This window comes from Chamaea fasciata, unplaced genomic scaffold, assembly GCF_029207755.1.
Source record: "Chamaea fasciata isolate MVZ Bird 193981 ecotype frontalis unplaced genomic scaffold, bChaFas1.0.hap1 SCAF_9, whole genome shotgun sequence".
NCBI lineage: Eukaryota > Metazoa > Chordata > Aves > Passeriformes > Sylviidae > Chamaea > Chamaea fasciata.
Window position 1 is genome coordinate 33,036,179 of NW_027094094.1, and position 25,628 is coordinate 33,061,806.

General features: G+C 47.5%; 1 protein-coding gene across 4 annotated transcripts; it reads left to right on the forward strand.

The window, feature by feature from the left end:
* The first annotated feature begins 35 nt into the window (after positions 1-35).
* On the forward strand, positions 36-25,031 carry OIT3 (oncoprotein induced transcript 3). Of its 4 annotated transcripts, none has more exons than XM_066191804.1 (9): positions 36-185; positions 8,011-8,385; positions 9,358-9,468; positions 12,311-12,433; positions 14,320-14,442; positions 18,017-18,177; positions 18,712-19,127; positions 22,679-22,778; positions 24,100-25,021. In XM_066191804.1, the coding sequence occupies exons 2-9, from the start codon at positions 8,142-8,144 to the stop codon at positions 24,283-24,285; spliced, it is 1,464 nt and encodes a 487-aa protein (XP_066047901.1). In that variant the 5' UTR covers positions 36-185; positions 8,011-8,141; the 3' UTR covers positions 24,286-25,021. The 4 variants fall into 4 exon arrangements, with proteins under 4 accessions (XP_066047901.1, XP_066047902.1, XP_066047903.1 ...); XM_066191805.1 differs by having other exon boundaries at positions 36-179; XM_066191806.1 differs by having other exon boundaries at positions 36-171.
* Positions 25,032-25,628: the final 597 nt, after the last annotated feature.

A 25,628-nucleotide genomic window follows, 5' to 3' on the forward strand; every position in this document is an offset into this window, starting at 1 on the left:
CTCTCTCCTGAGTTTCCTCCATTTCTTTTCGTTTAGGTTGTGTCCTCTTGACTGACACCTTACCTCACCGAGGCCGTGGTGATGCAGATAATAGCTTTCCTGAAGAAGCCTGGATGGAGATCTGGCTGCCAGGCCTGGCTGCCTAACACAGGGATCTCGGGAGCAGTTGAGGTGGTGAGGTAGAGGTAGAAGATACTTGGTCTAGCAAAGATCTTCCTTTGTTTGGCCAGCATAGGAACAGGATAAGAATATATACGGGCAGGTAATGCCCAGCAACCCAGAAGAGGAACCTGTGGTGTGTCTGTGTATCTCTGTACTGCATTCAAGTGCTGTTTTGGAGAAAAACTGGAGTGTTAGGCTTCAGTTCCTTTCTCTCTGGGCCCTTGAATGGTTTGATTTGGCATGGTGACGTGTGATTGGTTCATTACCTTTGGGAATCAGCAGTGTGCTTTGTCCTAGCTTTATGGGTTATTAGGATGAGGTGTTTGGTGCAGGTTTCCATCGTGCCTGTGGACTGCTTAAAAAATTATCATCTATGATTAGCTTGTTTTTAAAAAAGCCAGCTCTTGTGTTTTTCAAAACTGGAGGGGAAGGGCTGGAAGCTGTTTGTTGTCACCTACCTTTAATCATTGCTGACAGGCCTCCTTCCTCCAAGCAGCCCTCAGTCTGCTGCTGTCCCCAGGTGAGCTGCTGCCACCCTTAGGTGAATTGTTTGGCTCAAATTTGTCCATTTTGGCATCCAGGAGAACAGGAGACTTTGTGACATCTTAGCACCACCATCTCTATTTTGAAAGCAAGAAGATGAAAGTGCCTACAGTTGTGCCCTGAAATCCACAAGCCTCCCACTCCAGTCTCAGTGCCTTGGAATGCTAACACTGAAGGGAAGGGCAGGGTTTGTTTGCTCTCCTGATCCACCCTGTTGTATCTCACCATCAACACGCTTTCCTACAGCAGCTCTTTCCTCTTTGGGAGCCAGGCAGGTGCCAGGGTCCTGTCCCCCTGTCAGCACTTGCAGAGCAGGCAGTGCTGCCTGCATTTTAATCTACCCCTGCACTCCTCAGCCCCAGTGAGGGAGAAGGAGCAGGGTGCATTGCAGTGTTCGGGTGCTGCTTTTTCTACCAATTTTGTCATTCTTTTGATTAACCTCTTCTGTGAGGGAGCTTTCACATAAATGTATGACCAGTTCAAAGCTTCCTGGAGAACTGCATTAAGTTCCCTGTGCCACATCCATGAGAACTTGCAGGCCCCTCCAAGGATAGGTGTTCATGGCCCTTCTTTCCTGAAGAGCAAAGAAGAAACCCTTTCTCTTTCCCCCTGTAACCCTTCCTGCCTGGCAGGCAGCAATGATCACCTTGCTGCAAGTTCTTATGCTTCCATTTTGGCTTTCAGAGGGTTTGGATGATGCTCTGAAGCTGCTGTTGGCTGTCAGACCATGGCACTGAGGCAGCCATGTTAGCTCTGCCTAAGCTGCCCTGTCTTTGAGCCAGTGGACCAATTTCTTTGATATCCCCTGGGTTTTTTGTGTATGTGTGGAGTTACAAAAGCAAGCTTCTTTCCTCTGTGCCCCATTGTATAGCTTCATTTTCACAGAGGAAGGAGATTTTTATATCTTAAGTATTCTTCTACCTATCCCAAAAGATGCTAATTTTTTCCTTTTAAAAAAACCCATCAGGCTTATTTTCTTTACTGGCATTAAAGGGTGTGAAAACTAAAATCCAGACTTGCAGTGTACCTAAGCCCTGACATAGGGGAGAAGCTGCTCTTAGGCTGTGGCTCTGAGGGCTCTTAAAAGATGAGTCCTACTTCTCTTTCTGCCCCTGACTAGTTTTGCAGTTGTTGGTGTGCTGTCCATGCCCTAATTCCTCCATCTGAAAATGGAGGAGCATGGAAAATATGCTGGGTTTATAGGACCTGTGGAAAAACACTCTCAAAACACCAAGTTCTGCATCACAGTGCTCCAGTAAGGGAAAGGAAACAACTGCTACTCTTAACCAGGAGTGATGTACTTGCCTGATTCTAATGGGTTCTCAATGTTGCACTTGTGTTGAGTTTGCCCATACTTCACTCAGCTTGTGCTCCCTCTGATCTCCACAGCCTTTCCCACGGGCTCTGAGTCCTGGAACAAGTTGTTTACAGCAGCAAGGCCTATCTCAAAGTCCTTGACTTCAGCGCAATCCGTCTCAGCTGCCTGTCAGGGCTTATTGTGAACGTGCATCCTCCAATCAATCCCAGACAAGGGAGCCTGTCCTGTGTGCCAGGTCCTCCTCCCTCTCTGTGGCAGGAAGTGCTGATTAGCTCTTCCTCCTGCTCCTTCTAGGCAGGTTGCAGGTTCCTGCACCAGAGCTGTGCTTCACACACCTCCCAGGCGTTGGTGTGTCCTGAGAGGCGGCTCTGACAAAGCCAAGATCACCTCAGCAAATGCCAAAGCATTTTTATTCATGAGTCTGTTACAAACTGTATGAGGCTTTCCAGCCCAGCCAGTGCTTTGAAGAATTTGAGTTCCTTGTGTGAGGATGGTAAAGCCCTGCAGAGATCTCTGGGAGGGTCAAGAAGAGTGGTTGCCACCTGCCAAATGAGCATTTTTCTGGTGTTAAGAACAGATATGCACAGGCTTTGTAGCAGGTTTAGAAAATCCCTCTTGGGTGCCAAAATAAAATCCATGGCCTCTATTTTAATTTTGCTTTCCTTCTTTGTATCTTTTAAAGAGTACTGGTGACTTCTTTTAAGAGATGCTAACTTGAGCCTGATTCTACTTGGGGTGTTGTGCAGTCTTTGGGGTGCAAATGTGTAGGTCAGGAACAATGTATTTGCTGGGGAGTGCAGGTCCTGCAGAATGCCCTAGTGGAATTGTCTCTCCCAGAGCATCTCCTTGCAGGGAGGTTTTTTGTTTGAGTTTTTTCCCTTCATTTATCCTCTCAGGAGTAACTGTTACAGCTCTCTGAGGCCTAGATTGTTTGTGGGGGAATTGGAGCTATGAATATCACCCAAATTAACTTGCAAAGAGAAGGTGCTGATAAAAGAGTTGCCTCTGGTGCTTCTTCCCAGACATGTTAAGAGGTAGCAGATTGTTTTCTCCAGCTTGAGACCACTTCCTTCGACTAGATGTTATGGTGATTTGGGATAGTGTCATCTCTGGGATTGCTGGGACATCTTCTGCTTTAATCCATTTTTGAGAACTTGATAGGGCCTGTAGCTGACACCTTTGAGCCTCCAATTTGCGATGCTGCAGTTTAGTTCTCTGTGTTAATTGTCAGCTGTCAGTCACTGACATGTACCTGTCAAAACCTTGTTATAAGAGGCTTATATAGCAGCTACAAAACAAAAGCAGCTGGTGAAGAGATGGTTCAGAGAGCTGTACACACCTGTGACGCAAACAGAGCATTCCATTCAGGCTTGTCAGTTTTATTTACCTGGCATCATAAGTATGAACCAGCCTCTCAATGAAAGTGTCAAAATAGAAATTCTGGTGGCTTGCTGTATTATTGTCTGTTCAATTTTAGTTTCTCTTCTGGGAATTCACATAATCACCTCTTGAGGGTTATCTGCCTTGATAGCTTTGTGTAGTGCATCTGTTCTCCTTTCCTGTTGTTGGAGAAACCTTTCTGGTGCTGCACAGCTGTCAGCACAATGGAGCTACGAGAGTTTATTTTTTTTTTTCCTTATGGGAGCAATAACAGTAAATTATTTGGATTTTTTTTGTTATTCCCTAGAGTTGTTCACCACTGAAAAAAGACTCCTGTGCTGGGGTGGAGTAGAGCAACATATTGCACTTCACTGCCAGGGGCACACCCCGACAGAGAGGCCATTGAGAATTTTCTGTAATGTACGGTCCCTGCAAGACAGACAAGCACCCACCTCCCTGACTTGTGCAAATTCAACGTGTAAATGATGGAGCCATGTTTTTCCCCGCTGGGATTTGAAGCTTGGTGTCATTTCTTAGGCCAGCCTGCTGCAGAAATGCAGGATGCCAAGGGAACAGGGAAATGCCCACACTTGCCTGATTGTGTGGTTACTGTAGGCTTAGCTGCACTCATTGCTGATGGAGAGATCTTGGGATAGGGTGAGAGGGAAGAACCCTTTCTGGGTTTGCTGTAGTAAAGAACACATTTCAGTGTGCTGCATCCAGAGCTTGTGGCTGTCACCTGTGACTCAGCCCAGTTTGGTTTGAATTTAGTCAGGAGAGGTTCTCAATTACTCAGTTTTGCATCAAAATTAATTCCATAATGTTGGGATTGGTTTGTTTTTTCAAGACACTTTCAAGAAAAGTGTCTTTACTTGCCTTGTTTGATAATCTCACTGCAGTGGTCAGCCTGTGTAACCAGGAATGGCAAGGGAACAGCTCATTTCCCTGTGGGACACCATTCTTTCAGTTTGACTGATGTTCCCATTGTAGCTCTGCTCCAAGCACTGCTGTGCAATCTGTGCTCGGAAGGATCAGTGCTGCTCCTTTGGCCACTATTTCCTGCAGTTAAGGCTCCTTAGCTGGTGTTTTCTGCCTGGAGGGAGCCATGGAGTATGACTTGTGGAAGGAGCACAGATAACAAGCACCCATCTGTTTTTCTTTTCCATCCCTTCGGGATGTCCGGGTGTCCCTGGTTAGAATTCTTCTCTGGATAAGATAGTGGAGGTGTCACTGCGGGGCAGTCGGGGCAGAAAACAATAGCAGGTCAAGTCCAAAAAACAAGATTGATCTGTAAGTACATCCCTGCTGTCAGTAAGGGGCAGAGCTGCTCTGGGGAGGTCAAGGCTGGAGCTGTAGCCCACGTCCCTTCCTCTGATAAACTTCCAGGAGAGCAGTCACACTTGGTCTTCTGGAAGCCTGGAGTCAGAAGCTCCACTGAGAGGAAGGCTGCAAGAGCCACAGCCTGTACGAGGACTTTGAAGCCTCTGTCCCTTGAGTGGTGGCTCTTCTTGGCTCAGGGGGATGTTCCAGTACTTGTTTTTCTGTATTTACTTTGTTGTTCAGCTCCAGCCAGTGTCTCCGATGGGTGAGTAAAGAGGCATTGCCTTATTTCGGTTTGCCATCACTAAGGTTCATGGTGAGCCTTAGTATTCTTAGGTGAAAGACTGGAAGGTGGGAGAAATATCCCTTTTCTTTGAAGGTGATGTGAAATTCCTTCCACAGGAAGGGGAAAGACCCTTCTGTTGCAGAGTGTGAAGTCTCCCATCCTGGGAAAATCTCTATTGCCGAGGAACTGTGGGATTTTCATCTCCCTTTGGAGGACAGACTCTGTGGGTAGACATTATGCTGCCTTTTCACCTGCTTCCTTGACAAATCTGAACTGAATTTAGTGCCATAATGCAGTGTTGCTCCCTTAATTGTTTATTTGTGCTGGAGCAGAGACCTCCAGTTATGCAATGCACCCAGGATTAATCTCTGCAGGATGGGGCACTCACCAGTGCTCACTGGAGCCTGATTTGTCACCTGATGTATCTGCTACCATGTCAGCCAGAGAACTAATGGTAACATCGAGCTTACAAATGGAAAAGCTTTGCTTCCTAGCTAATGCTTGTCAGCCTCAATTGCTCAGGCCACGCAAGAAGCATTGAGGAGGAAAAGAATTGAGCCAAGAAAAATGAAAAATAGTGAGCTGGAGACAGTTATTTGTCTCGTGCAAACCCCCAAGCTCGTTGTTTGGGGAGAAGAGGTGAGAGGCTGATCAGTCGCTTCTCTATTTTTGTGGAATGTTTTTCTTAAAAACTCAATTAATTAAAATGAAAAAACTCCGCTGCCAAAGACTGCTTGGTGTCTGCAGGGAGGCTGGTGTGGGGCAGCACTGGCAGTCCAAAGGTGGCTGTGAGGATCTGCAGTGTTCCAAAGAGCACTGTCTGCTTTTTCTGCTGGTTTGCTTCCCCCTCACTCCTGCCAGAAGCTCTCAGGGGAATGAAAGATGTGAGGGAATGCTACCTCAATTCCCCTGATGTGCTTTCTTCCAGCTCCCTCTGAGCTGCTGCATGTTCATCACGTGAAATTTTGTCTTTAAATTATTTCCTGAATGTTCGGGAGACAATGTAATCTCCCTGGATGAGCGTTCCCAGAGTCTGTCTACAAAGGATATTTCATAATTACGTGAAAGCTAATGAGAGCGTTGGTATTTTTAGTGCCGCCCAGCTGGGGAGCTGACAGGGCATTCCCGCTTCACCTCATTTGGCTTTTAACAACACGGAAACCTTTTCATCTTAGTCGGTGACTCACCCTAAGGCCACACCAAATTCTCTTGTGGAAACCAAGGGAATTACACTGAGGGAAGCCCGGAGGAAGCTCTGTTCAGGACCTGTCTTTTCCTGCTGGGAGAGGCCAAACCAGCTTTTGGAGGATGGGATTTACGGCGCTGCTGTTCTCTGTGGGTAAGGGCAGGCAAGCAGAGGCAGGTGAAAAGGAGAGCTCACAAGGGAATGCCTGGTGAATCCCATCAGAGATCCCTTGCTGCATTTTCCTTTCTGCTGCTTAGAAGAGTGAGGCTGCTTGTGGTGGCAGTGAATCAGCTCCTCTACATATCTTTGAATCGTGGCACTAGAGATTCCTTCATAACCCAGATCCACGCTCCCTGTGCCAGCTCTGCAGCACTCCTGACTCTGGCAGCTGCTCCTGCCTTTTATGCTGGATTTTAGACCAAGCAAAATATGTCTGTGGCTGAGGAAGGTATGAGAGATGTTGTATTTGTGAGATATTTCTACGAGGTAGCACATCTGTGGCACAGATATTTACAGAGGACACAGCTAAATAAGAGTGGCTTGAAATCTATTCTCTGAAGCACTTGTAGCTCTCTCTTTAAAAGTCAGTGAAACAAATCAAAATAATGAACCCGGATCATTTCTAATAGAAACAGCGTAGTGTATTCCTCCCTCACCCAAACTCCATCACACTACTGTCAAAACAAAACAGCACAGCTTTAGAACTTCAAAAGAAATGTGCTGTGGAAAGTTGAGGCTGTTCCAGTCCAAGATGCGTTTTGTCAGAGTGGTTGGTTTTATTAGCCTAATTTTAGGAAATGGTAATCAATTTTCCTTACTCAGGGCAGTATTAGCATTCCTTTTGCTTAATAGGGAATTGCTTGTCATGGATAAGTTGTGCTTAATCAGGTGTTAAATATAAGGCAAAATGGAACCTCTGGACTTCCACTGAGGAAGCTGCCAAATGAGGGTTAATTAGGAGGAGACGGAAAATTTAATGACCACTTAAATTCCTCATTTATGTTCTCCCTATAGTACTCTCATATTTTAATTATTTGCAGAAGGTTCAGAAAGGCCTCTGAAAAGAGACACTCTCCTTGAGCGCTGCATGGGCAGACATGCACTTGCCAGGAAGCCCATGTGTTTGTGTCCTGCCCCCACAAACACTCGCTTCACTCACAAACAGCTGATCTCTTGTGCAGGTCAGGAGGGTTTGTGGGATTGCAAGGAACACAGCTGTGTGAAGGGTTTAACTCCCCAGAAGGTCCCAGTTTAGACCTTCACGCCCTCTAGATTTTAAAATAATGCATTAAAAGGTTTGGCAGCTCAGCTGTGAGGGTTGACACTGGCTGTGGACGGGTTTTAAAAGAGGCTGCATAACCTGTTTGAGATACAGGCCTTTGTTCCAAGGCAGCTGGGAGAATTGCCGGTGACTTCAGGAGGGGCTTGCAGGTGCTCAGTTAGTACTTCAGCAAAGGATTGTTGTCCTAGGCTTAGATCCCAGTGTGTATTTCCTATAGCAAAATCATTCCCTGGACCTCAGATTTGCTTTTTTCTTGTTTTTTTTTCCCCTTTCAGCTAAACAGCAAGTCAGACTGTTGCATAACGTTGTAAGAGCTCTGTTAATTTACTTGTTCCTCCAAGACCTTTAAGACGAGCTGTCAGAATTTTCCACAAGGCAATGAGTTTGCTGGTATCACCTCTTCTCCCCAGGGATCTCTCTCTGTCACAACAGTTCTGTTAAATCAGGGACGGAAAAAAACCCCGCTTTTATAATTATTTGTCAGCAACTTGGTTTGATATCTACCAGCTGCTCTCTCTCTATGTGTGTCCCAGCCCTGGACCCCTGCTCTGCCTACATCAGCCTGAACGAGCCCTGGAGGAACACGGAGCACCGGATCAACGGCTCCCACGGGCAGCCCACGTGCGACAGCGGCATCGACGGCGAGTGGTACCGCTTCACGGGCATGGCCGGCGACGCCATGCCCACCTTCTGCATCCCCGAGAACCACTGCGGCACCCACGCGCCCATCTGGATGAACGGCAGCCACCCGCGCCCGGCCGACGGCGTCGTGCGGCGCCAGGCCTGCGCCAGCTTCAGCGGGAACTGCTGCCTCTGGAACGCCACCATTGAGGTCAAGGCCTGCCCGGGAGGGTACTACGTGTACCACCTCAGCAAGCCCAGCGTCTGCTTCCACGCCTACTGTGGGCGTAAGTCACCTCTCTGACACACCCCTCCCTCATGTGTTGGAGCCCTGGAGGCTGGGAATTCCAGGCTTTCTGGGCTAAAAGGCACCGGCCCTCAAGCGAGCGCTACATTTGACTTGATGCCATGGAACAGGCTTCCAAAATTGAGTGATGGCACCGGGATTATGGGTGTGTAGTTTGAATGGAAGTCTGTAATATCACAAGGGTGCAAAACTTGGGATTTAAGGTTTTGGTACATAGTAATATATATAAGGCATGATGGAGGTTTCAGGGTGTAGGCTGAGTTGTTCTTCTTTCACCTTCTTCTTCATGAGTTTGGGTGATGTCTTGTAATTGGGTGGAGAAGTCCTCATTGCGGACCACGGGTGTCTGGTTATTGGGTTAAAAGCAAAAATAATATAGGTGTCATCTCGTTATTGGTTAATTTATGCTTAAAAGACCTTGGAAAGAGTTAGACACACAGCCATTTTTCACTTTGTTAGATAGAACTCACAACTTCTGAGACTGTACTATAGGTAAGAATTAATAAACAGCTGAGTCCAAACACGAAACTGCGTCTCCCAAGCATTAATCCTGGCTCTAACAGAAGCAGAGATGATAAAACCCACACCCGTGGTCCCTGGGAAGATGCCTGCCTCCTGGCTTTTCCAGGTGGTGGCCTGTCCATGTAGGCCCAGCGAGGCAGTTTCACCTCTTTTGTTCCACTAGCGGGATTTCTCCACAGCTGACCTGGCCTCAGTGATTTAATGCTCCCTTGTGGGCCCGTGGTTTGTCTTGGCGTGCTGCCAAAGTCAAAATTTGCATCTCTGACTCACAGTAATTAAGCTTGATTGGTTTCTCTGAAGCTTCAGCCGGTCGGCTTTCCCAGCATGGGCCAGGTCTGGAACTGAGGGGCTGCACACAGGGTGGGACTAATCCTGTACTTTCCTTGCATGCTCAGTGCTTTTTGCTGACATTGTTCTTGTCATGCCCTAGATTTTTATGACATCTGTGACGTGGTGGATTGCCAGGACTCCTGCCTGGACACCAGTGACTGCACGTGTTCCCCGGGTACAACACTAGGACCTGATGGCCAGACATGCCTTGGTAAGGGTGGAAATCAGCTGTGCCAGTTACTGATGCTTTTCTTCCCTTTGTTTCATTGCTCACATCTCAATCCCTTGCCTTACAAAGCACTACAGAGAATGACATATCCTGGAGAGGAGTTTTCCCCTTTGCTGCCTAGAACCAGGACTATGATTCTGTAAATGGTTCCAAGGTATGACATCCCATGACTGCATCCATTCTGGTGCCCCTGGGGCTCCACGTTTGTGAGGCTGGATTTGCCTTCTGCATGGTTCAGCTGCTGAAGGCAGTAGCTGAGTCTCTTTGCAAGATCATGGTGCAGGATGGTGTGCTATCACCCTGGTACTCTGGAAGTGCTGTGCAGTCTGGCATTAGAGATTTCCTCTCACGCATTCTGTTGAATATCTTTCCTCCAAAAACAGTTTTGGTGGCTGCTGTAGGGCTGCACACTAAACTCCACTGTTCTTCCTGCCCTTGTGGGACATTGTCCAGGGCCTGGGGCTTTGGGGCTTACAAAGAACAGTAAGTCCCACCACAGCTGCAGTGGTTTTAGGCAGTGTGACAGGGAGCTGGCACTTGGTGGCAGAGACCAGTATGGCCAGGAGGGAGGCGAGAGCAGAGTGGAGAATGTGGGCTTTGGGGATTCGTGTGGGAATTCCTCCCCATGAAGCTCTGAGGGAGAGAATGGCTGTAGTTGTGTGTATCGTATAGGAGGGAGAGCACCTGCACTGAGAAATCAGGAAAATAGCGGGACAAATCAAGGGGCTGGGAAGGGTTGGCTGTTGGGGAGCTGCAGAGCCACACCGATGGGATAGGATGAGGTAAGGGAGAGGAGGGGAGGAAGGGCTGTTTGGGGGAGGAGGAATCTCATCTGTCACTTGATTTGATGGTGAAGCTGAAAGCAGAGTTGGTCCAGGAGGCTGTGTGGCAGCTCAATCTGTTCCATAGGGGCTACACCTGACAAAGCAGGCGTGGGTGGTTTCTTTCTTCACACACCTCCTGTGTGTGAGCACCAGGGCAGGGCCCACAGTCATTCCAGTGTGTGTGGAAGGAGCAGCCTGGTCCTGCTGCAGAGTTACGCTTGCTCACAGTGATGCTGGGGGGAAGGCTTTTGCTTAAGCAGCTCCACTTGTCTGCAGCCAAGTGGCTGACTGAGCTCTCTCAGATAATTAAAGGCATTTATTGGCTGCTTCTGTGCAAGCCTTCCAGTCACAGAAGTGCCCTTGACAAGCACTAGCACTCAGTGAATCCATGGCAGGCTCAGAGGAAAGGATTTCCTGCAGCAGGGAGGCACGCAGGAGTCCTGAGCCTGTGTGTGCTGCATCTGCTTTCATTCCCCCACAAGCAGGATGTCTGCACTGCTGCTTCTCCTTGAGATTCCCAGATGGCACAGCACCTCAACTGGAATGATCACACCGGTTCACCTACCTGCAGCCTCTCTTGTGTGCCTCTGCAATCTTTTTAATAACTTTCTGTTGTGCTGAGTAATTGTGCAATCGCATCTCTGAGAGCAACTGTGCCCTCCTTATGGAGAAACCAAATAAATCCCTCTTTGTCTTTCCTAAACAAGGAATATGCTTCCTTTCCCAGCTCCCCCGAAGAGGGAGGCTGAAGCTGCTGCAGTAATGCAGCAGAGAAGCTGTGGCTGCCCCATCCCTGAAAGTGTCCAAGGCCAGGTTGAACAAGGCTGGGAGCAACCTGGGATAGTGGCAAGGGATGGAACAAGATGAGCTTTAAGGTCCCTTCCAATTCAGATCATTCTGTGAGTGCTGAGCAGCTCTGTGCACCTCCCTGTGCTTCTCCTCAGTATATCAGCTGCTCTAAATCCCAGAGCAGAACGACTGATCCTGAGTTACATTTTCATTTAGGGTTAAATAAGGTCTTAGACCTCCTGTCACGCATCCGCCAGCTCAGCGCATCGCCTTTGACTTCTGCAATGCCTGGATCTATGTTCTACTAAGCTGTGGTTAAAATAAGCTCTGCACTGTGCCAATCTAGTCTCAAGACTACCAGCCTGCATCCCAGAAGTGCTGCTGGTGGGTAAGAGCAGGGACAGAGCTCTGTGTGTACTGTAGAACTTGGAAGGACCAGTCAGGGGAATTTCTGGGCCTGGCCCTTGACCAAGACAATCTCTAGGCCCTTCTAACAACATCTCCATGCCTTTGCCAGTAGCCCTTTCCCTCTTCACCTGCTGTTTTTAAGCAGCTTTAATTTTATTTTTGGAAGGGAAAGTGTGGAGCCTGTCACGTGTGTGAAAAGCTGAGTGTCTGTGTGAGTCTCCTGGACATGCTTCCTGCCTCCCAAAGCAGGATATCAGCCAAGTCTTTGGCTAAAAATACTCAATTCACCTTGCTTGTGGAAGGAGACACCACCACCAGCTGCCAGCTGTGGGTACTGTGCATGTGTGGGACCACAGGTACCTGAGAGAGCTCATCTCTGACCTGTCTGTTACAGTGGTACTTTTCTTTTTTCTTAGTTTTAAGCTTCTGACACCTAATAAATGCCAGCTTCTAAGCTGGTTTGATGAAACCCCATGTGAACCTTGATTGATAGCTTCAGCATCCTGGCCTGCCTAAGAGAAATCATTCATTTTGTGGCTCGGCAAGAGCAATATCTGCCTCTTCCACTCTGTTTGATTTGCTTTTTGCACACAGAGATTAAATCAGGTTGAGGAATTAGAATCTCAGAGAACAAAGTACTTTTCCAAAAAAACAGAAGGGCAGATGGACACAGAGCAACTTTAGCCTTTAAAAAAGAGTTAGGAGGAGTTTTAAGAGCTTTACCAAGAGGTTTAAAAGCTACTGTCGGTGTTACTGCTTTTAGTGGGATTATTCATTACATGCCAGAGCTTGTTTTTTTTCAGATGAAAATGAGTGTGAGCAGAACAACGGAGGCTGCAGCGAGTTCTGTGTTAACCTGAAGAATTCCTTCCGCTGCGAGTGCGGTGTCGGGCGCACGCTGGGAAGTGATGGGAAAACCTGTGAAGGTGAGGCATCAGCTACCTCTGGCTGCTGGAAACTATAAATCATTCCCTTGCAGCACTGGCTCTCTCTCAGCTCCTTGCGCCTAGGATTAAATGTCACTGATATCACCTCTGTGCTTGCCAGAGAGGTTGATACTAAAATATCCATCTAAGCAAGCGGAGAGAAATCTCCTTGTTGTTCTCCCTGCCTTGTCCATTTCTGTTCGGATTTTCCTGTGTTTAACTCCGTGGGGGAAGGGCAGCAGTGGATCTGGAAGATTGGTTGTCTGGGCAGAACTTGTTGCTGGAGTTGTTGGGATTTGGCTCTGGAGATTTGTGTGGTAGAGTTTTATGGGGACAGATTTAGCAGCACTGGGTTTTGGCAGCTCACATGGGGTAGTGTAATGTCCTGACATTAGACTAGAGCATGAGGATCACTTTAGCCTCCCAGGGTAGAGATTGAGGAGAGGGGCAGCCAATCTGCAGACAGAAGTTAAATTTGGGATTAGGCTGGTGTTTTGCTCTTTGGTGTCTGTGGGCTCTGCTGCTCCATGCAGCTGCCACAGTTCTTTCACAGTGCTGGCACAGCCAGGTTGAAAACCCTTGATAAATTTAGACTGGTGGCTTAAAGACCAAATTGTGGGCCTGATGTGTTGTCACTAACAATGTACAAACATCCCTGAGCAGAAATAGGCAAACCCAGCAAAATTTGATGCGTGCCTGGTGTTTTCTGTGGTGAACTGTGGAAAAGCACTGTGTCCCCTCACAGCAGAGCTGCTGTGTGGTGTTGATGCACGCTGTGGGGCCTCAGACAAGAAAAACAACTGCAGATGTGCCTCGTTTTTCAGCTACCCAAAAGAGCTAAATCTGCTCTCTGAGCTCTGCTGGTACTTCACTCATCCAGGCAGTGACACTTCCTTGGGAGATGCTGCTGTGCAGAGTTCTCCTTGAGTGCTTGTCAACTTGTGTGGGGCCAGAAATGGTCTGTGGGCTTTTTTGTCCCTGCCACATGCAGCTCTGAGCTGCAGGGCCATCACATAAATGAGCACTGCAATTTTTATTCCCAAGTGCTGCAGTCTTCTGACAGGGCTGGAATAGTCTGTTTGGAAACTCGTTTGTTTCTGCCATTCCCCACGTTGGCTTTTAGGGCCTTTGATATATCATTTAATTTCCCTTCTGTAAGAAGGATGGCGACTTTCATGGGTTTAACGCTGCTGCTGGGGATTTTTACAATCTTGTTAGTGAGTTTTATTTCTGAAGATGGGCCCTCAGCTTGGTGAGCTGGTAGAGAATGGGATGTGAGGTGTGAGCCACCTTACAGCTTGTTGCCAAAAAGAACAAATGAAAGAGATTTAGCTTGATTATGTGAGCTGGTGAGGCTGAGTAGAGTTTAAAGTATCTCAAAATTTACATTATGATGCTTTAACCATTGCTTTGACTCATATGGGGTGTTCAGGCTGTTATTTTCCATGCATTGTATAGGATTGAGTGTGGGATTTCCATTCTTCTCTTTCCATTTCAGTGAAAAACCACACAGTGATTTCTGATGGCAGGCTCAGGGAGAAATATTTTATATTTATGATTTCCTTATCTTATGTTCTGCTATTTTACTGTTCTCAGTGAAATAGCAGAACATAAGATAACCAAATCATAATATAAAAAATATACTCAAAATCATAATCATCTAGCATATTCATCCCAAAGGGTTAAAAAAATCAAGCAGTTAAGGTTATCTGAAAGAAAAAAAATCATGATGCTCTACACGAGTAAAAGTATAGAATTAAAAAAGGGATCTCCACCTCATTTTCTAGGAAACAAACTGTTGCCTTTGAGCTGCACTGTTCAGACTGTTGGTTGATCAGGGGTCTGTTGAGGCCTGCCGGAAGCGCTGATTTTCCTTTCTCTCCCAGAAATTGAAGGCTGTCACAATAACAACGGGGGCTGCAGCCATACCTGCATTGAAGTGGAAGACACCTACCAGTGTGAATGTCCCAGGGGGCTTGTTCTGTCTGAAGACAAGCACACTTGCCAAGGTAGGTCAACTAAATCTCCCCGGCAGCCTCTGTCCCCCGAGGGAATGTCTGAAGGAACTTTTCTTTTTGTTTTTGCTGTCTTCTCTTAGTCTGTCCTTCCCAGTTGGGTTAATGGAGCTTTGTTATTAGTGGCAGACCATCCAAAAGTGAGAGCCTGAAGAAGTTTCTGTTCTATCCAGGCAGGACAACAGCCACAGGGCCCAGCTAGAGCACATCTTGCATCACATTAATTGTAGGGCAGTGTTCTCTTATGATTAATGCTGCTTAACATCCGTCTCCCATTATACTGCTCCGTGCACACCTCTGACAACTTTAAGCTGTTAGAACTGACATTCTCCATGCTTCAGACTTCAGAATCTCAGCTAAAGAGGTCCAGTCCCTTCCAAGAACGGGGTTAAGAGAGAGGCATGTTTTTTTCCGAGTGTGTCAGTTCCAGTAAGCATTCCTTTGCCTTGAAGCAGGGCACTAGCTTTGATATTTGGTGCTCCTGCTGCCCCTTGGAATAGTGCCTGGGGATAGCATCTAAAAATTGACTGTTGCTTCTGCTGTGTAGAGGCCAGGGCAGCGTTATCCTTGGAGAACCTTCCATCTGAACTTTCCACAGGGAGTCCTTCATGCTGAGTCACTGGTGCCTATGGCATGCACATGGAATAAACAAGCTCCCTGGTTTTTGCAAAGATTTCTTTTATAAATACATCCAGGCTACCAGCAGTCTGGTGTTGCCTGGTGTGCTCAGAGAACCTCTTGCAGTCTGATGTGCCACAGAGTGCCCAGAAATCAGTCAGAGGGACAGATCCGGGCTTCATGGTGGCCAAAAGGGTAGGTATACCTCAGAGAGGGAGTTGGAGTGGTTCTACTTGATGGAATTTTTGCTTTTTTAAGCTTTTTAGAAATGCAGGCTTCCCAAGGGTGAGCACTTGGGATCCGGCAGTGCTGGTGGGGAGGCTGAGGTGGGGGTTTCCAAGAGCTGTGATCACACTCACTGACTGAAGGCCTGGTTGATGGATGCAGGCCAGAACAGAGTGATGTTTTTAAGTGCTCGGCCCCTGAGGCTACCCCAGCAGGGTTGGAAGTTCTGGATTTCCCAGCCAGGATTTCTGCTGCTTGTGTGGCTGCTAATGAGAGCAGCAGCCCTGCTGGGAGCCAGGCTGAGGCTCAGGATACAGCATCTCATAAAGTGAAATTGCCTGGTCTTTTGCATTCATGAATTTATGTGCCCATGCTGTGGCCTGCAGTTCTGAGCAGATATGGAACTGTACCACACAATTTTTTATGACACCTAATCAGGTTTATATTGGTTCAATTAACAGTGCAGGGCAGGCCCAGTAGCCTGAAGCAATTGGATCTGCAGCCTCTCTACCCTCCTCTGCACTGTCTCCACGTTCAGAACAAACGTTAATAATCTTCCACAGAAATCACAGTCTACAGGCTGCAATTTTTCCATAAAGATACCAGCCAGCAAAATACTTGGAATTTTGCAGACCATCCTAAAATTTTGCAGCTCACCCTAGTACCCCACCTCTTCCTGAAGAGTAGGGATGAAATGCTCTTCCCCCCCATCCCCTGCCTGAATTTTTGTGCAGGTAAGCAGGGTTTATGTTTGTAGCAGTGGGTTAGGGCTCCCCAGCATAGAGAGCCTGTTGTGCTGAGCTGTCTGTGCAGGAAGATAACCTCTGCTCCAGGCAGCAGCACTTTGAAAGGCCAAGGAAGGAGGCAGAGGCTGGAATATGGTGCCACGAACTAACGGCAGAGAGAGAAAGGAGCATTGGACTCACCACCGAAGCTTCCTCCCAGGGTCAGGTGCTCAGAGGCATTGGTGCAAAACAGAGTTTAAAGTGAAAATGAGGAGGCTTTCCCAGTTCTCATAGGTGCTCTGAGAAGTATGAAGGTGAAGAACTAAAATGTTTGACTGGTACACACTGGGTGTTTTCCCAAATAGCCACAAGTTGGCTTGAGTCAAGAGGTTTCCTTCACTTGTTTCTGTGTCGAGGTGGTGGAGGGCACACAGCTCCTGCAGCTCAGGAGCACAGGGAAAATGGAATGCTTTCTTTTTCCCAGTTTGTGCCAGTCAAAGACGTGTAAAAACAGAGAGATCCTGAACCAAATCAGTCCTGAAGTTCAGAGAATTGCAGTTGGGATCCAAATCTCTTGCCCAGAATGTCACCTTTATAAAAGCAGTATATTTGCTTATTTATCAAGGAGCATTAGAACAGCGAGTCTTTAAATCCAGACGGAGCCAATCAGTTCTCCAAAGGATGTTCCTCTCTCTCTGCATGATGCTGTGTTCTCCAAGTCCCTTTGTCTGCTCCTGAGCTGTGCAGCTGTTCTCACTTGCCTTCTGCTGCCAGTGGAGGGAAGGTTAAGGTAATTTTTAGTTCTTTAAGCTTCTGTTCTAACCCAGCAGTGTCATTAAGGGAACATATGGCTTTGGGCACTCTGTACACGTTTTAGTGTATCACTTTGAAATTACCAACTTTTAATCAGAAATCCTCCCTGAAGGTACTCAGAGGCTGTTGTAAATACCTAGGAGCTGGGACAGGGAAATTTTTAAAAGGGGGTGAAATGCCTGTTTTAGCAGTGTGCCTTGTATCAGATATCCAGAATCCTAAATTATATAATTAACGATTGAAATTAAGGGAAGGCAGGTCATAGGAATGCTGAGGACTGAGACTGCAATTAATTTTGGCAAAAACCTCAGGAAACTAGTACATTTGCAAAAAAGTTTTGTTGTGGGATTTTAAAATATAATAAATGTAAATCCTGCGAAGGTTTGTTTTTCTGGTTGAAACCAGAATATATGCCACCAGTATGTTTGTCCTGTCTCTAGCTGGACTGAATAATCCCAAGGAATACATATACAGCAATTACTTTTTTATTGGAGATTATTCTTTCTTCCTTCCTTTTTTATTTTGTCCAAGCTCTATTTTCTCCTGCTTCTTATGTAATGAAATTTTAATTTAAAAAAATTCACACGGAGGCCTGTATTAAAATTTAAAGGTTGGAAGGAGGTGGAATGAGTGAGCTAATTGGGTTTGTTTGTCAGAGCTGGGTTTATTGCTTACAAAAATATTATTATGGCATTTTGAGGTGCTTCCATTTTAGCTCAGTATCTATATGGAATTATTCTGCCTTGTTTCAACGTGTTCAGAGTTTGATGTAAAATCTGATTAAGGGTCTTTTAAAATGGCTTTGCCTGGAGTGTTGTGACTTTGATACCCATATCTGGCAAAGGCTCTTCCCAGGACATCGCAGTGCGAGAGATATCAACCAAATCTGTGCTGAGTGTTAAGTGAAGCTGGAAAGCACAGCTAAGTTTCTGCTGCAAGTGCAGTGATTGTCTCCATTGTTTTCTGAGGCTTTTCTGTGGCTGGGGAATTTGGGGCAGTGGCAGTTCTGGTTTGTGTTGTGTAGGTGGGGAATGCAAGATGGGTAGTTAGGTTACTGTGGCAGGATCATGATGATAGATGCTGTCTATTATTCCCCTTTTTTCCCCCCCAATTATAACTGGTATAACCCTTCCCCAGCTTACTGGTAGGTTTGTAGTGCAGACTAATTCTGGGGACTTCTCTTGCAGTTCCAGTGCTGTGCAAGTCCAGCTCTATTGAGGTGAGCATCCCAAAGGATCTGGTTGGAGGCCTGGACCTTTCCCTCATCAACACTTCGTGCAAAGGCGTGTCCAATGGCACTCATGTCAACATCCATTTCTCCCTGAAGTCCTGTGGCACTGTCGTAGATGTATGTATACCTATTGCCCACTCTCTGGGGTCTGGGGATTTGGCTGTGGCTTACTTGGGGAATAAAGCTGATTTAGCTGTACCCTCAGAGCTGTTTCCTGTGTTGCCATGCAGCTGCCCTCAGAGTAGACCTGGGCTGGCATTCCAAAGTCAGAGAGCTTGTTCCAACCCCCTCGAGCAGTGTGTGTCTGACAGCATGGGTGCTGCTTGTTGCTCACCTCCTGCTTCGCAAGGGTAGAAGGGACAAGTGCCCTCACTCTTCATCCTCCTGCTGAGACAGATTCTGATCTCCTGATAATATTTCAAAGGTTAAACTGGTAACTGGTCAGGACCCAGAGGGCTCACCTTAGCAGAGGGGTAGCAGAGGTGTGGTGCATTGCAGCTGACAGCAGACCGAGGTCCCTAGTTGGTCTGTGAGGATGAGCAGCATCATTCTGGTGGTGGGGTGTAAATTCACAGGCTGGGCCTTCAGTGGCTGCTCTGAGTGTCAGCCCAGACAGGTCTTTCTCAATCATCTCCCCTTTCTTCACTGCAGGTAATAAATGATAAAATCATTGCCACCAACCTGGTGACTGGCTTGCCCAAGCAGACCCCGGGGAGCAACGGGGACATCATTGTCCGCACCAGCAAGCTGCTGATCCCGGTGACCTGCGAGTTCCCGCGCCGCTACACCATCTCCGAGGGCTACGTGCCCAACCTCAAGAACTCCCCCTTGGAAATCATGAGCCGCAACCAGGGCGTCTTCCCCTTCACTCTGGAGATCTTCAAGGACAAAGACTTCGATGAGCCCTACAGGGGGGCTCTTCCCACCCTCAAGCTCCGGGACTCCCTGTACTTTGGGATTGAGCCCTTGGTGCATGTCAGTGGACTGGAGACGCTGGTGGAGAGCTGCTTTGCCACTCCCACCTCAAAAATTGACGAGATCCTGAAGTACTACCTGATTCAAGATGGGTGAGTTCGCTGTTCCCTGTCTTGCTGGCAATTTAATGGGAATTGGTGGTGGGGCTGAGTTTTATCTGTGCAGTGCAGGAAGCACTATCCCTTCTCCACAGCAGCCTGTCTGCCGTGCTCACAGCAATCACCAGCAGCCATCAAGCTGAAACCACCTGTCCCATTTACAGTAATTGGGAGAAACAGTGGGAGGCAGTGAAAGAAGTTCCTCCCAGTGCAGCCTTTACAGGATGTATTTCCCTGTCACTAGCCTTGTGGATAATTGAGTTGGCTCCTTTAAAAAGTTTCTCTTTCCTGTTATCCTCTCTCTGCCAGCCACAGAGTGCCAAGCCAATGTGCAGGGCCCCCAGGGCCATGTGCTGCTGCCAGGCAGCTGCCACAGCAATTGGAGAAAGATTCTTAATTTTCTCATAGTGGCCTTATGACAGCACGAGCCAGAAGAGTCCATTGCCAGTCCTGGTAGGAGCTGCAGGAGAATCCCTTGTTTTGCCCTCCCTGATGCCTGTCTGTGCAATAAACTTAGGGTCTCTCAGTTTGGCTGTAAGTTTCTGAGGTGTTTGGGGTTAGTGATCATTCCAGGATATGCTAAAAATAATTTTGTGCAGATCTGTGGGTTCACTGTTTGTAGTGGTTTTTGTATCAGAGGTCTGGGGAGCCTTGCTGTGGGCTCAGCTGTGGCTCCTGAGATAATCCCTCTTTTCCAACTCTTCTTTGGGTGCTGAAATGACTGTGCCATGCTACAGCATTGCTGTGGAGTGTTTGCATCCAGCTGCCTAACCAGACAGCTCTGAGGAAATGTCATAGTTGTGAAGCAGTCTGCTGTCCTCTAGGGAGGGAGATCCAGCCAGAGGAATATCTAGGACATATCCAAGAGTTGTAGCCTGATAGTCAAGGGACCATGCTTGTGTAAATCCTGTATGTTGCCTGCCAGACCATTTAATGATGACAACAATCATGTCCTCAGCTGCCAGACAAATCATCCACTGTTACAGCTGCTGATGGCAAGTCCTGAGTGGTTGTCTTGTAGCAAAAGAGTCCTGCAATGTAAAGTACCCAAAAATCCTGTTTTCACTTCTGCTGACAGAGCATTCAGCATTAGCCTGCTCTCCCTGCATCCCAGGCTGCAGTCCTTCTGTGCCAAGCATTGCCGGGCTTTACGATCAGATCTGTAATGGAAAAATTGATTTTATCAACTCCATGGCTGTTCCTATGGACCCTTCACAGAGTCAAGGCCCCAAACATGCATTCATTTCTCCTCATGAGTGAAAATGATGGGATTCAAAATAGCAGCCAAAACTTGAGCTGGATAGAGAAGGGAGAAGGCAGGGAATGTCATCTCTTGAATTCACCCCAGCACTGATTGGAGGATTTATGGCACCAGCAGTCCCTCGGTACCTGCAGAGGGCATTAAAACTTCACTGAAGGGAGAAATGCTCCACTCTGCAGCCACCACTGCAGACCCCAGTGTCCCCAGTGACTCACAATTAAATTAGCTGAATGCACTGCTAAGTTGTCCCTGCTCCAAACACTCCTGTAATAACTCAGTTTCCTTTTAGAAATCCAGCCTCAAAAGCCCATGGCAATAAAGATGGGATTTTTGTATCAGTTTATGTAGGCCTGCAAGAGTTAACTGCCTATTCCAAAGGGAAACACTGTTTAAATTGGAGGGGATATACTGAAGAATGGGACAATTCCCTCTACTGCTCACTTCTCTGTTAATTCCCTGCCTTGTGAAAACAAAATGAAACAAAGGCATTGACCGATGGCACAGCTGATAAACATTGAAGCTCTCTGGGGCATCTGGAGCAAGGCCATGTCACTGGTGAGGTCAGGAGCTGTGGTTCAGCAGAGCACAAGGTGGTTAAGGTAGTTCCATTGCAAAGCTCATCTTGCTGTGCCTCAGGCTGCCCCATTTGTTAGGCTGAGGTGGATATTTCATTGTGCAAGCCTTCCTTTTAACCTTACAACCCTGAGTAAGAGGGTCAGAGCACACCTCCCACAGCACTGCCACTCTGCTCCCCAAACCTAAGCACGTTATGCACAGGGATAGGGTGATTTTCCCCATATCCTGACCAGGCTCAGCCCTTTTCCTTGCATACCTGGCTCTTCTCGCCTCTCCAAGGTGGGCAGCAGGGTCTCTGGGGATTTCCTAGGAGAGTGGGATATGGTCTGGCCCCACAAATGCGAAAGGACTTGCCCTTGTTACTCATGAGGTTTCTGAGCTGGTTTTGTCTATGTATCTCTGATTCCTTCGTGGTGTTCTTCCCCTTTCCTTCTCCCTAGCCTCAAACCATTAGGTTTCCTTCCACCAGTGTGGAGAACCTTTGGAGAACGTGGGATTTAGGAGTCAGTTTGAGCCAGTGTCCAATAATCATCACAGTTTATACACTCACAAATGAGAACATGCCTATGAGTTGACTTCATGGCCCTAGAGCTTGGCCACTCACCTATGAGAAGTCTTTAACTGTCATTCCTTACAATCAGATGCCTTGCTTTAAAAGGGATTTTACCAATGTAGAGATTCCCAAATGTTCCGGTGAAGGCAGAACTGCTCTCTTACAACTGAACATGTCAAACATCAGCATTGCTGACAGTGCCATGCACATTTCTCCTGTAAAGATGGAAGCTGAGTCTTGCTGCAAGAGCAAGACTTTGAGCTACACCAGTACCTCTTGTCTCTTTCCACCACTGCTTTGGGGTTTTTTTTTTTTCCCAGTATCTTTCAAAGTCCACATTTTTGGAATTAACTTGCTAGAAAGGACGAGCTGCATTGCAATGCCATTTCACAGCAGCATCACAGCCTCTCAAGATGCCCAAGGCTTTGCAATAATCAGCAGTAATTATCGAGCCACCATAACTTTTTGTCTGTCAGACTCTAAATAGGCTGTAATAATTTATAAATGCACTCCACCTGGAATGTAGCTTGTTATAAAAGCACCTTATTTTCTTGCAGTTCTGCGACCTCTCATACAGTTGTGCATTGCTAGTGATGGAAAAACTGAAATTAAAAATTTTTGGTGGAGTGAATTTGAGCTGTTTGACCAAATCCAGCAGGAAGAAAAATGTAAATGATATAAAGCAAAGTAAATCTGGATTTTTGTTTTCATCATCTGTCATATTTTAGTAATGTGGGTGCAGGCAGCTTCATCTAAAGCATAATTTATGTGCATATCTATGTGTATGCAGTTAGTGCATAGCACATTCTGTGGTGTATAACACTGCAGGCTGTTGCACAGGAAGGTGAAGTGAGGACAGACTTGCCTGCAGCTCGCTGGCAGTCCCTCGCTGAGGGGCCTGGGCCACGTCCTGCCAGCCCTCTGCTGTGCTGAGCTGTTCCTTGTCTGGAGATGCCATTAACAACGCTGCTGTTTTCCCCCATCATTCCCGACTTTTCTCCTGTGGCCAAAGAGGAAGCAGCAGAGATGGTAGCTGAGCCTGAGAGAACCAATCCCTCCTTTTCTTTCTCTGGTTAAGCAGGCTGGAATGTCTTTTCTCTTTCTTTTTCCATTTCTGGGAAACCCATTAAAGCCTTATCCCTCTGCTCTCCTCAGCTGCGTTTCTGATGATTCCGTGAAGCAGTACACGTCAAAGGACCATCTTGCCAAGCATTTCCAGGTTCCTGTGTTCAAGTTTGTGGGCAAAGACAACAAGGTAAGCTCAAAACTCAACTCTTAGATATTTCATCAGCTCTGATATGACTGAGGAGCCTCAGCACCAAGTTGGAAAAGGGTGTGGAATGGCTGGTCCAAGACAAGTGCTGCTGTGCCTGTTCCAGCAGTTGCACCTTACAGGAGCCTGACACAGGTCATTCAGGAGACATTGATAAAAACAACTAAAATTAAAATATGAAGGACAGTTTTGGAACATCAGTGCCACAGCAGGCTAAAATGGTTGTTGCTTCCAGGGTGGTCTTGGTGGACCCTTGTTTGCTGGGTGAGAGAAGTGTTCTCAGTCACCAGGCACATTTCACAGTGCCCTGTCTTTAAAACAACACAGTTTTTAGTCTGGGATCTCTTCAACCTTGTGTGTTCTCTGGCTCTTGTGAGTACAGATGCCAGGACTGCGGACAGAAGGCCACCATACTGCTTAATTCAATGTGAAACCAGGCTGTCTCTCCGGGGCAGAAGCTCTATAGTGGGAGGACAGTGGAAGGATAGTGCCATTTTCCTAATGCAAATAGCTTTCCTTTCTGTGTTGGAGGAAATTGGATCTTCCAGTCATTGTTATGCTCAGCCAACACTGCCTGCTCCAAAAGGTATAAAGCTGCTGCTCCAGCAACTGGAGAGCCCCAGTAGGGTTAAAACAGATGAGGTCTAAAATTCAGAAGTTTCCCTTGGCTTTCTGATTACCCCTGCTGCCTCCAACCTGCATCCTCCCATCCTGCACAATGGATTCTGCTTTAAACCTCTCCAAATTCTTTGTGACTGCTGTTTGCAGGGGTCTTGCTTGCTCTCCTTGTCACTTACAGGGCAGGGAGCAGCAATCCTGTCACTGCCTTTGCAGTGCGAGGAGAAAAGGCAGCTGTCTCCTTGCTCTTTGCATTCTCTGTCTTCCCTCAACTTAGCCTCTCATCACCCTGCGTTTCCCTCCTTTTCCCCCTCGCTTTCCTGGCTTTGTTTTCCAGCTCACTTGAAATTCTCCAGCACGTCTCCATCAATCCTTGGGAGGCTTCACGCGTTCTTGACATCTGTGCGAGCTCTTCCGAGCTGATTCCTGCCGTTTTCCTCCCTTCATCTGAAGGATCATTTCACGCCTTCCTATTCCCTGCCTCCCCACTCTTGGCTCTGAGATCCCCAGCCAGGCTCTCTGGAGAGGGCACACAAGGAAGCGGACGGAGCGGCCGTTTTGGCTGCGGATGGCGGTGCTGGACACAGGCCGTGCGTGCCACGGGAATGCTGTGTCACTGGCAGTGGCAGCAGTGCCAGCGGTCCCCAGAGCCGTGCACTGACCGTGCTGCTGTGTCCCCACGCAGGAGGTGTTCCTGCACTGCCGCATCCTGGTGTGCGGGGCGCTGGACGAGACCTCGCGCTGCGCCCAGGGCTGCCGGAGACGCGCGCGCAGGTCGGCCGGGCCACGGCGGGAGGAGCAGGAGAAGGAATCTCACATGGCAAACCACGTCCTGACAGGAGGCCCCATCAGAATCGACTTTGATGACTGACACCCACCCTCTGGAATGGCATTCCCTGGCCTTCCTTATCACTGCCTCCTGTTGTGGTTGTTTGAGAAACGAGAGGTGTTTGTTAAAGCTCCGCTTGAACCTCAGGACTCATTTCCTTAACTCTGTGGTGATTATTTGTGAAGTATTCTGGGCCCGTGAGGCAGCCCTTGGAGTGTGACCCAGACTGCAGAACAGTTTGGCTTTATCTGCATTTCTCCCCAACAACCCTTCAGCTGAAGGGACCCCGTTTCTTTGCAGGCTGGAAGTGTTACCTAACTTTGCCTTTCCCCACATCCACCTACAGGCCCCAGGACTGTTTGTCCTTGACTAAACAAATGTTATCCAAGCCCTTCTTGCATCAGACAGTACAAATAGTATCGTAGCTGAGTGTGTTTGCTGTACAGCCTGTGAGTGATGCTGAAGCTTTTGGGTGACTGTTAATAAAAGCATGTATAAAATATATCTCATCATGTGTAAGTTCCTTGGAGCAATGCAATTGTCATTACAGGCAGCTAAAGCTCAGATCTCTCACAGGAACATTTAAATGTGATTTTAAATAGCAAAAGGTATTTAATGAGATTTGATTTTTTTTAGTGGCTTTTGATAATTGCATGAGGTATAATAGTCTTTCCTCCTGTATTTAGTGTATCATTATTCTTCTCCCTCTTCTCCCACCACCAAAAATGCCTTTCCTCAGTGCTCTAGCACCTTGATTGTAAGAGAAACCCCATTAAACGTCTATAAACACCCCCCTCCCACGCGTGGTGCTGCCAGGTGTTTGTTTGGAAGCTGTGATGCATTGCCCTGGTTAGAGAGGCCATGGTTCCAGTAAAGGATTAGAGGAATGCACGTTAATTATTTATAGCAGTCATTGGTAATGTGGGAAGGTCTCAGAAAAGGGCTGTACCCCCTGAGCCTGGTGACGGGAGACACAGCAGTGCTGTCTGAGTGGTCATGGCAGGGGACACAATTACTGGTGATGGTGGTGGCATCGTGGTTGTCAGGAATCTTTTTGGGCTGTCAAGCTCCTTCCGAGGAAAAAATAATGGATGTGATCAGCTCAGGCTCCTCTGGCTTCACCAAGCTGTGTGGTAAAGGATTAGGGATGTGGGGTGGAAGGGAGGAAGCACAGCCAGCGGTGAAGGACAAGACAGGACAGGCAGGGCTGGAGGATGAGGGGAGGGATCCGTCTCCACCGGTGGCAGTGGCACTGTGGTGCGTTCCCAAGGTTTTCTGCAAGAAGCTTCTCAGTGTGCAGCTCTGTCCTGCGTGGTTGGAGGTCTGCTGGAAGCCCCCAACTTTCATCACCCGTGTTCTGCTTTGCTTGGAGCAGCCAAATTGCT

Bases quoted from the DNA above. Each gene is read 5' to 3' on its own strand.
- OIT3 (XM_066191803.1), top strand. From the start codon at position 4,925: ATGTTCCAGTACTTGTTTTTCTGTATTTACTTTGTTGTTCAGCTCCAG. The intron at 19,128-22,678 runs GTGAGTTCGCTG...TGCTCTCCTCAG, and splicing joins TACTACCTGATTCAAGATGG to CTGCGTTTCTGATGATTCCG. The intron at 22,779-24,099 runs GTAAGCTCAAAA...GTCCCCACGCAG, and splicing joins TTGTGGGCAAAGACAACAAG to GAGGTGTTCCTGCACTGCCG.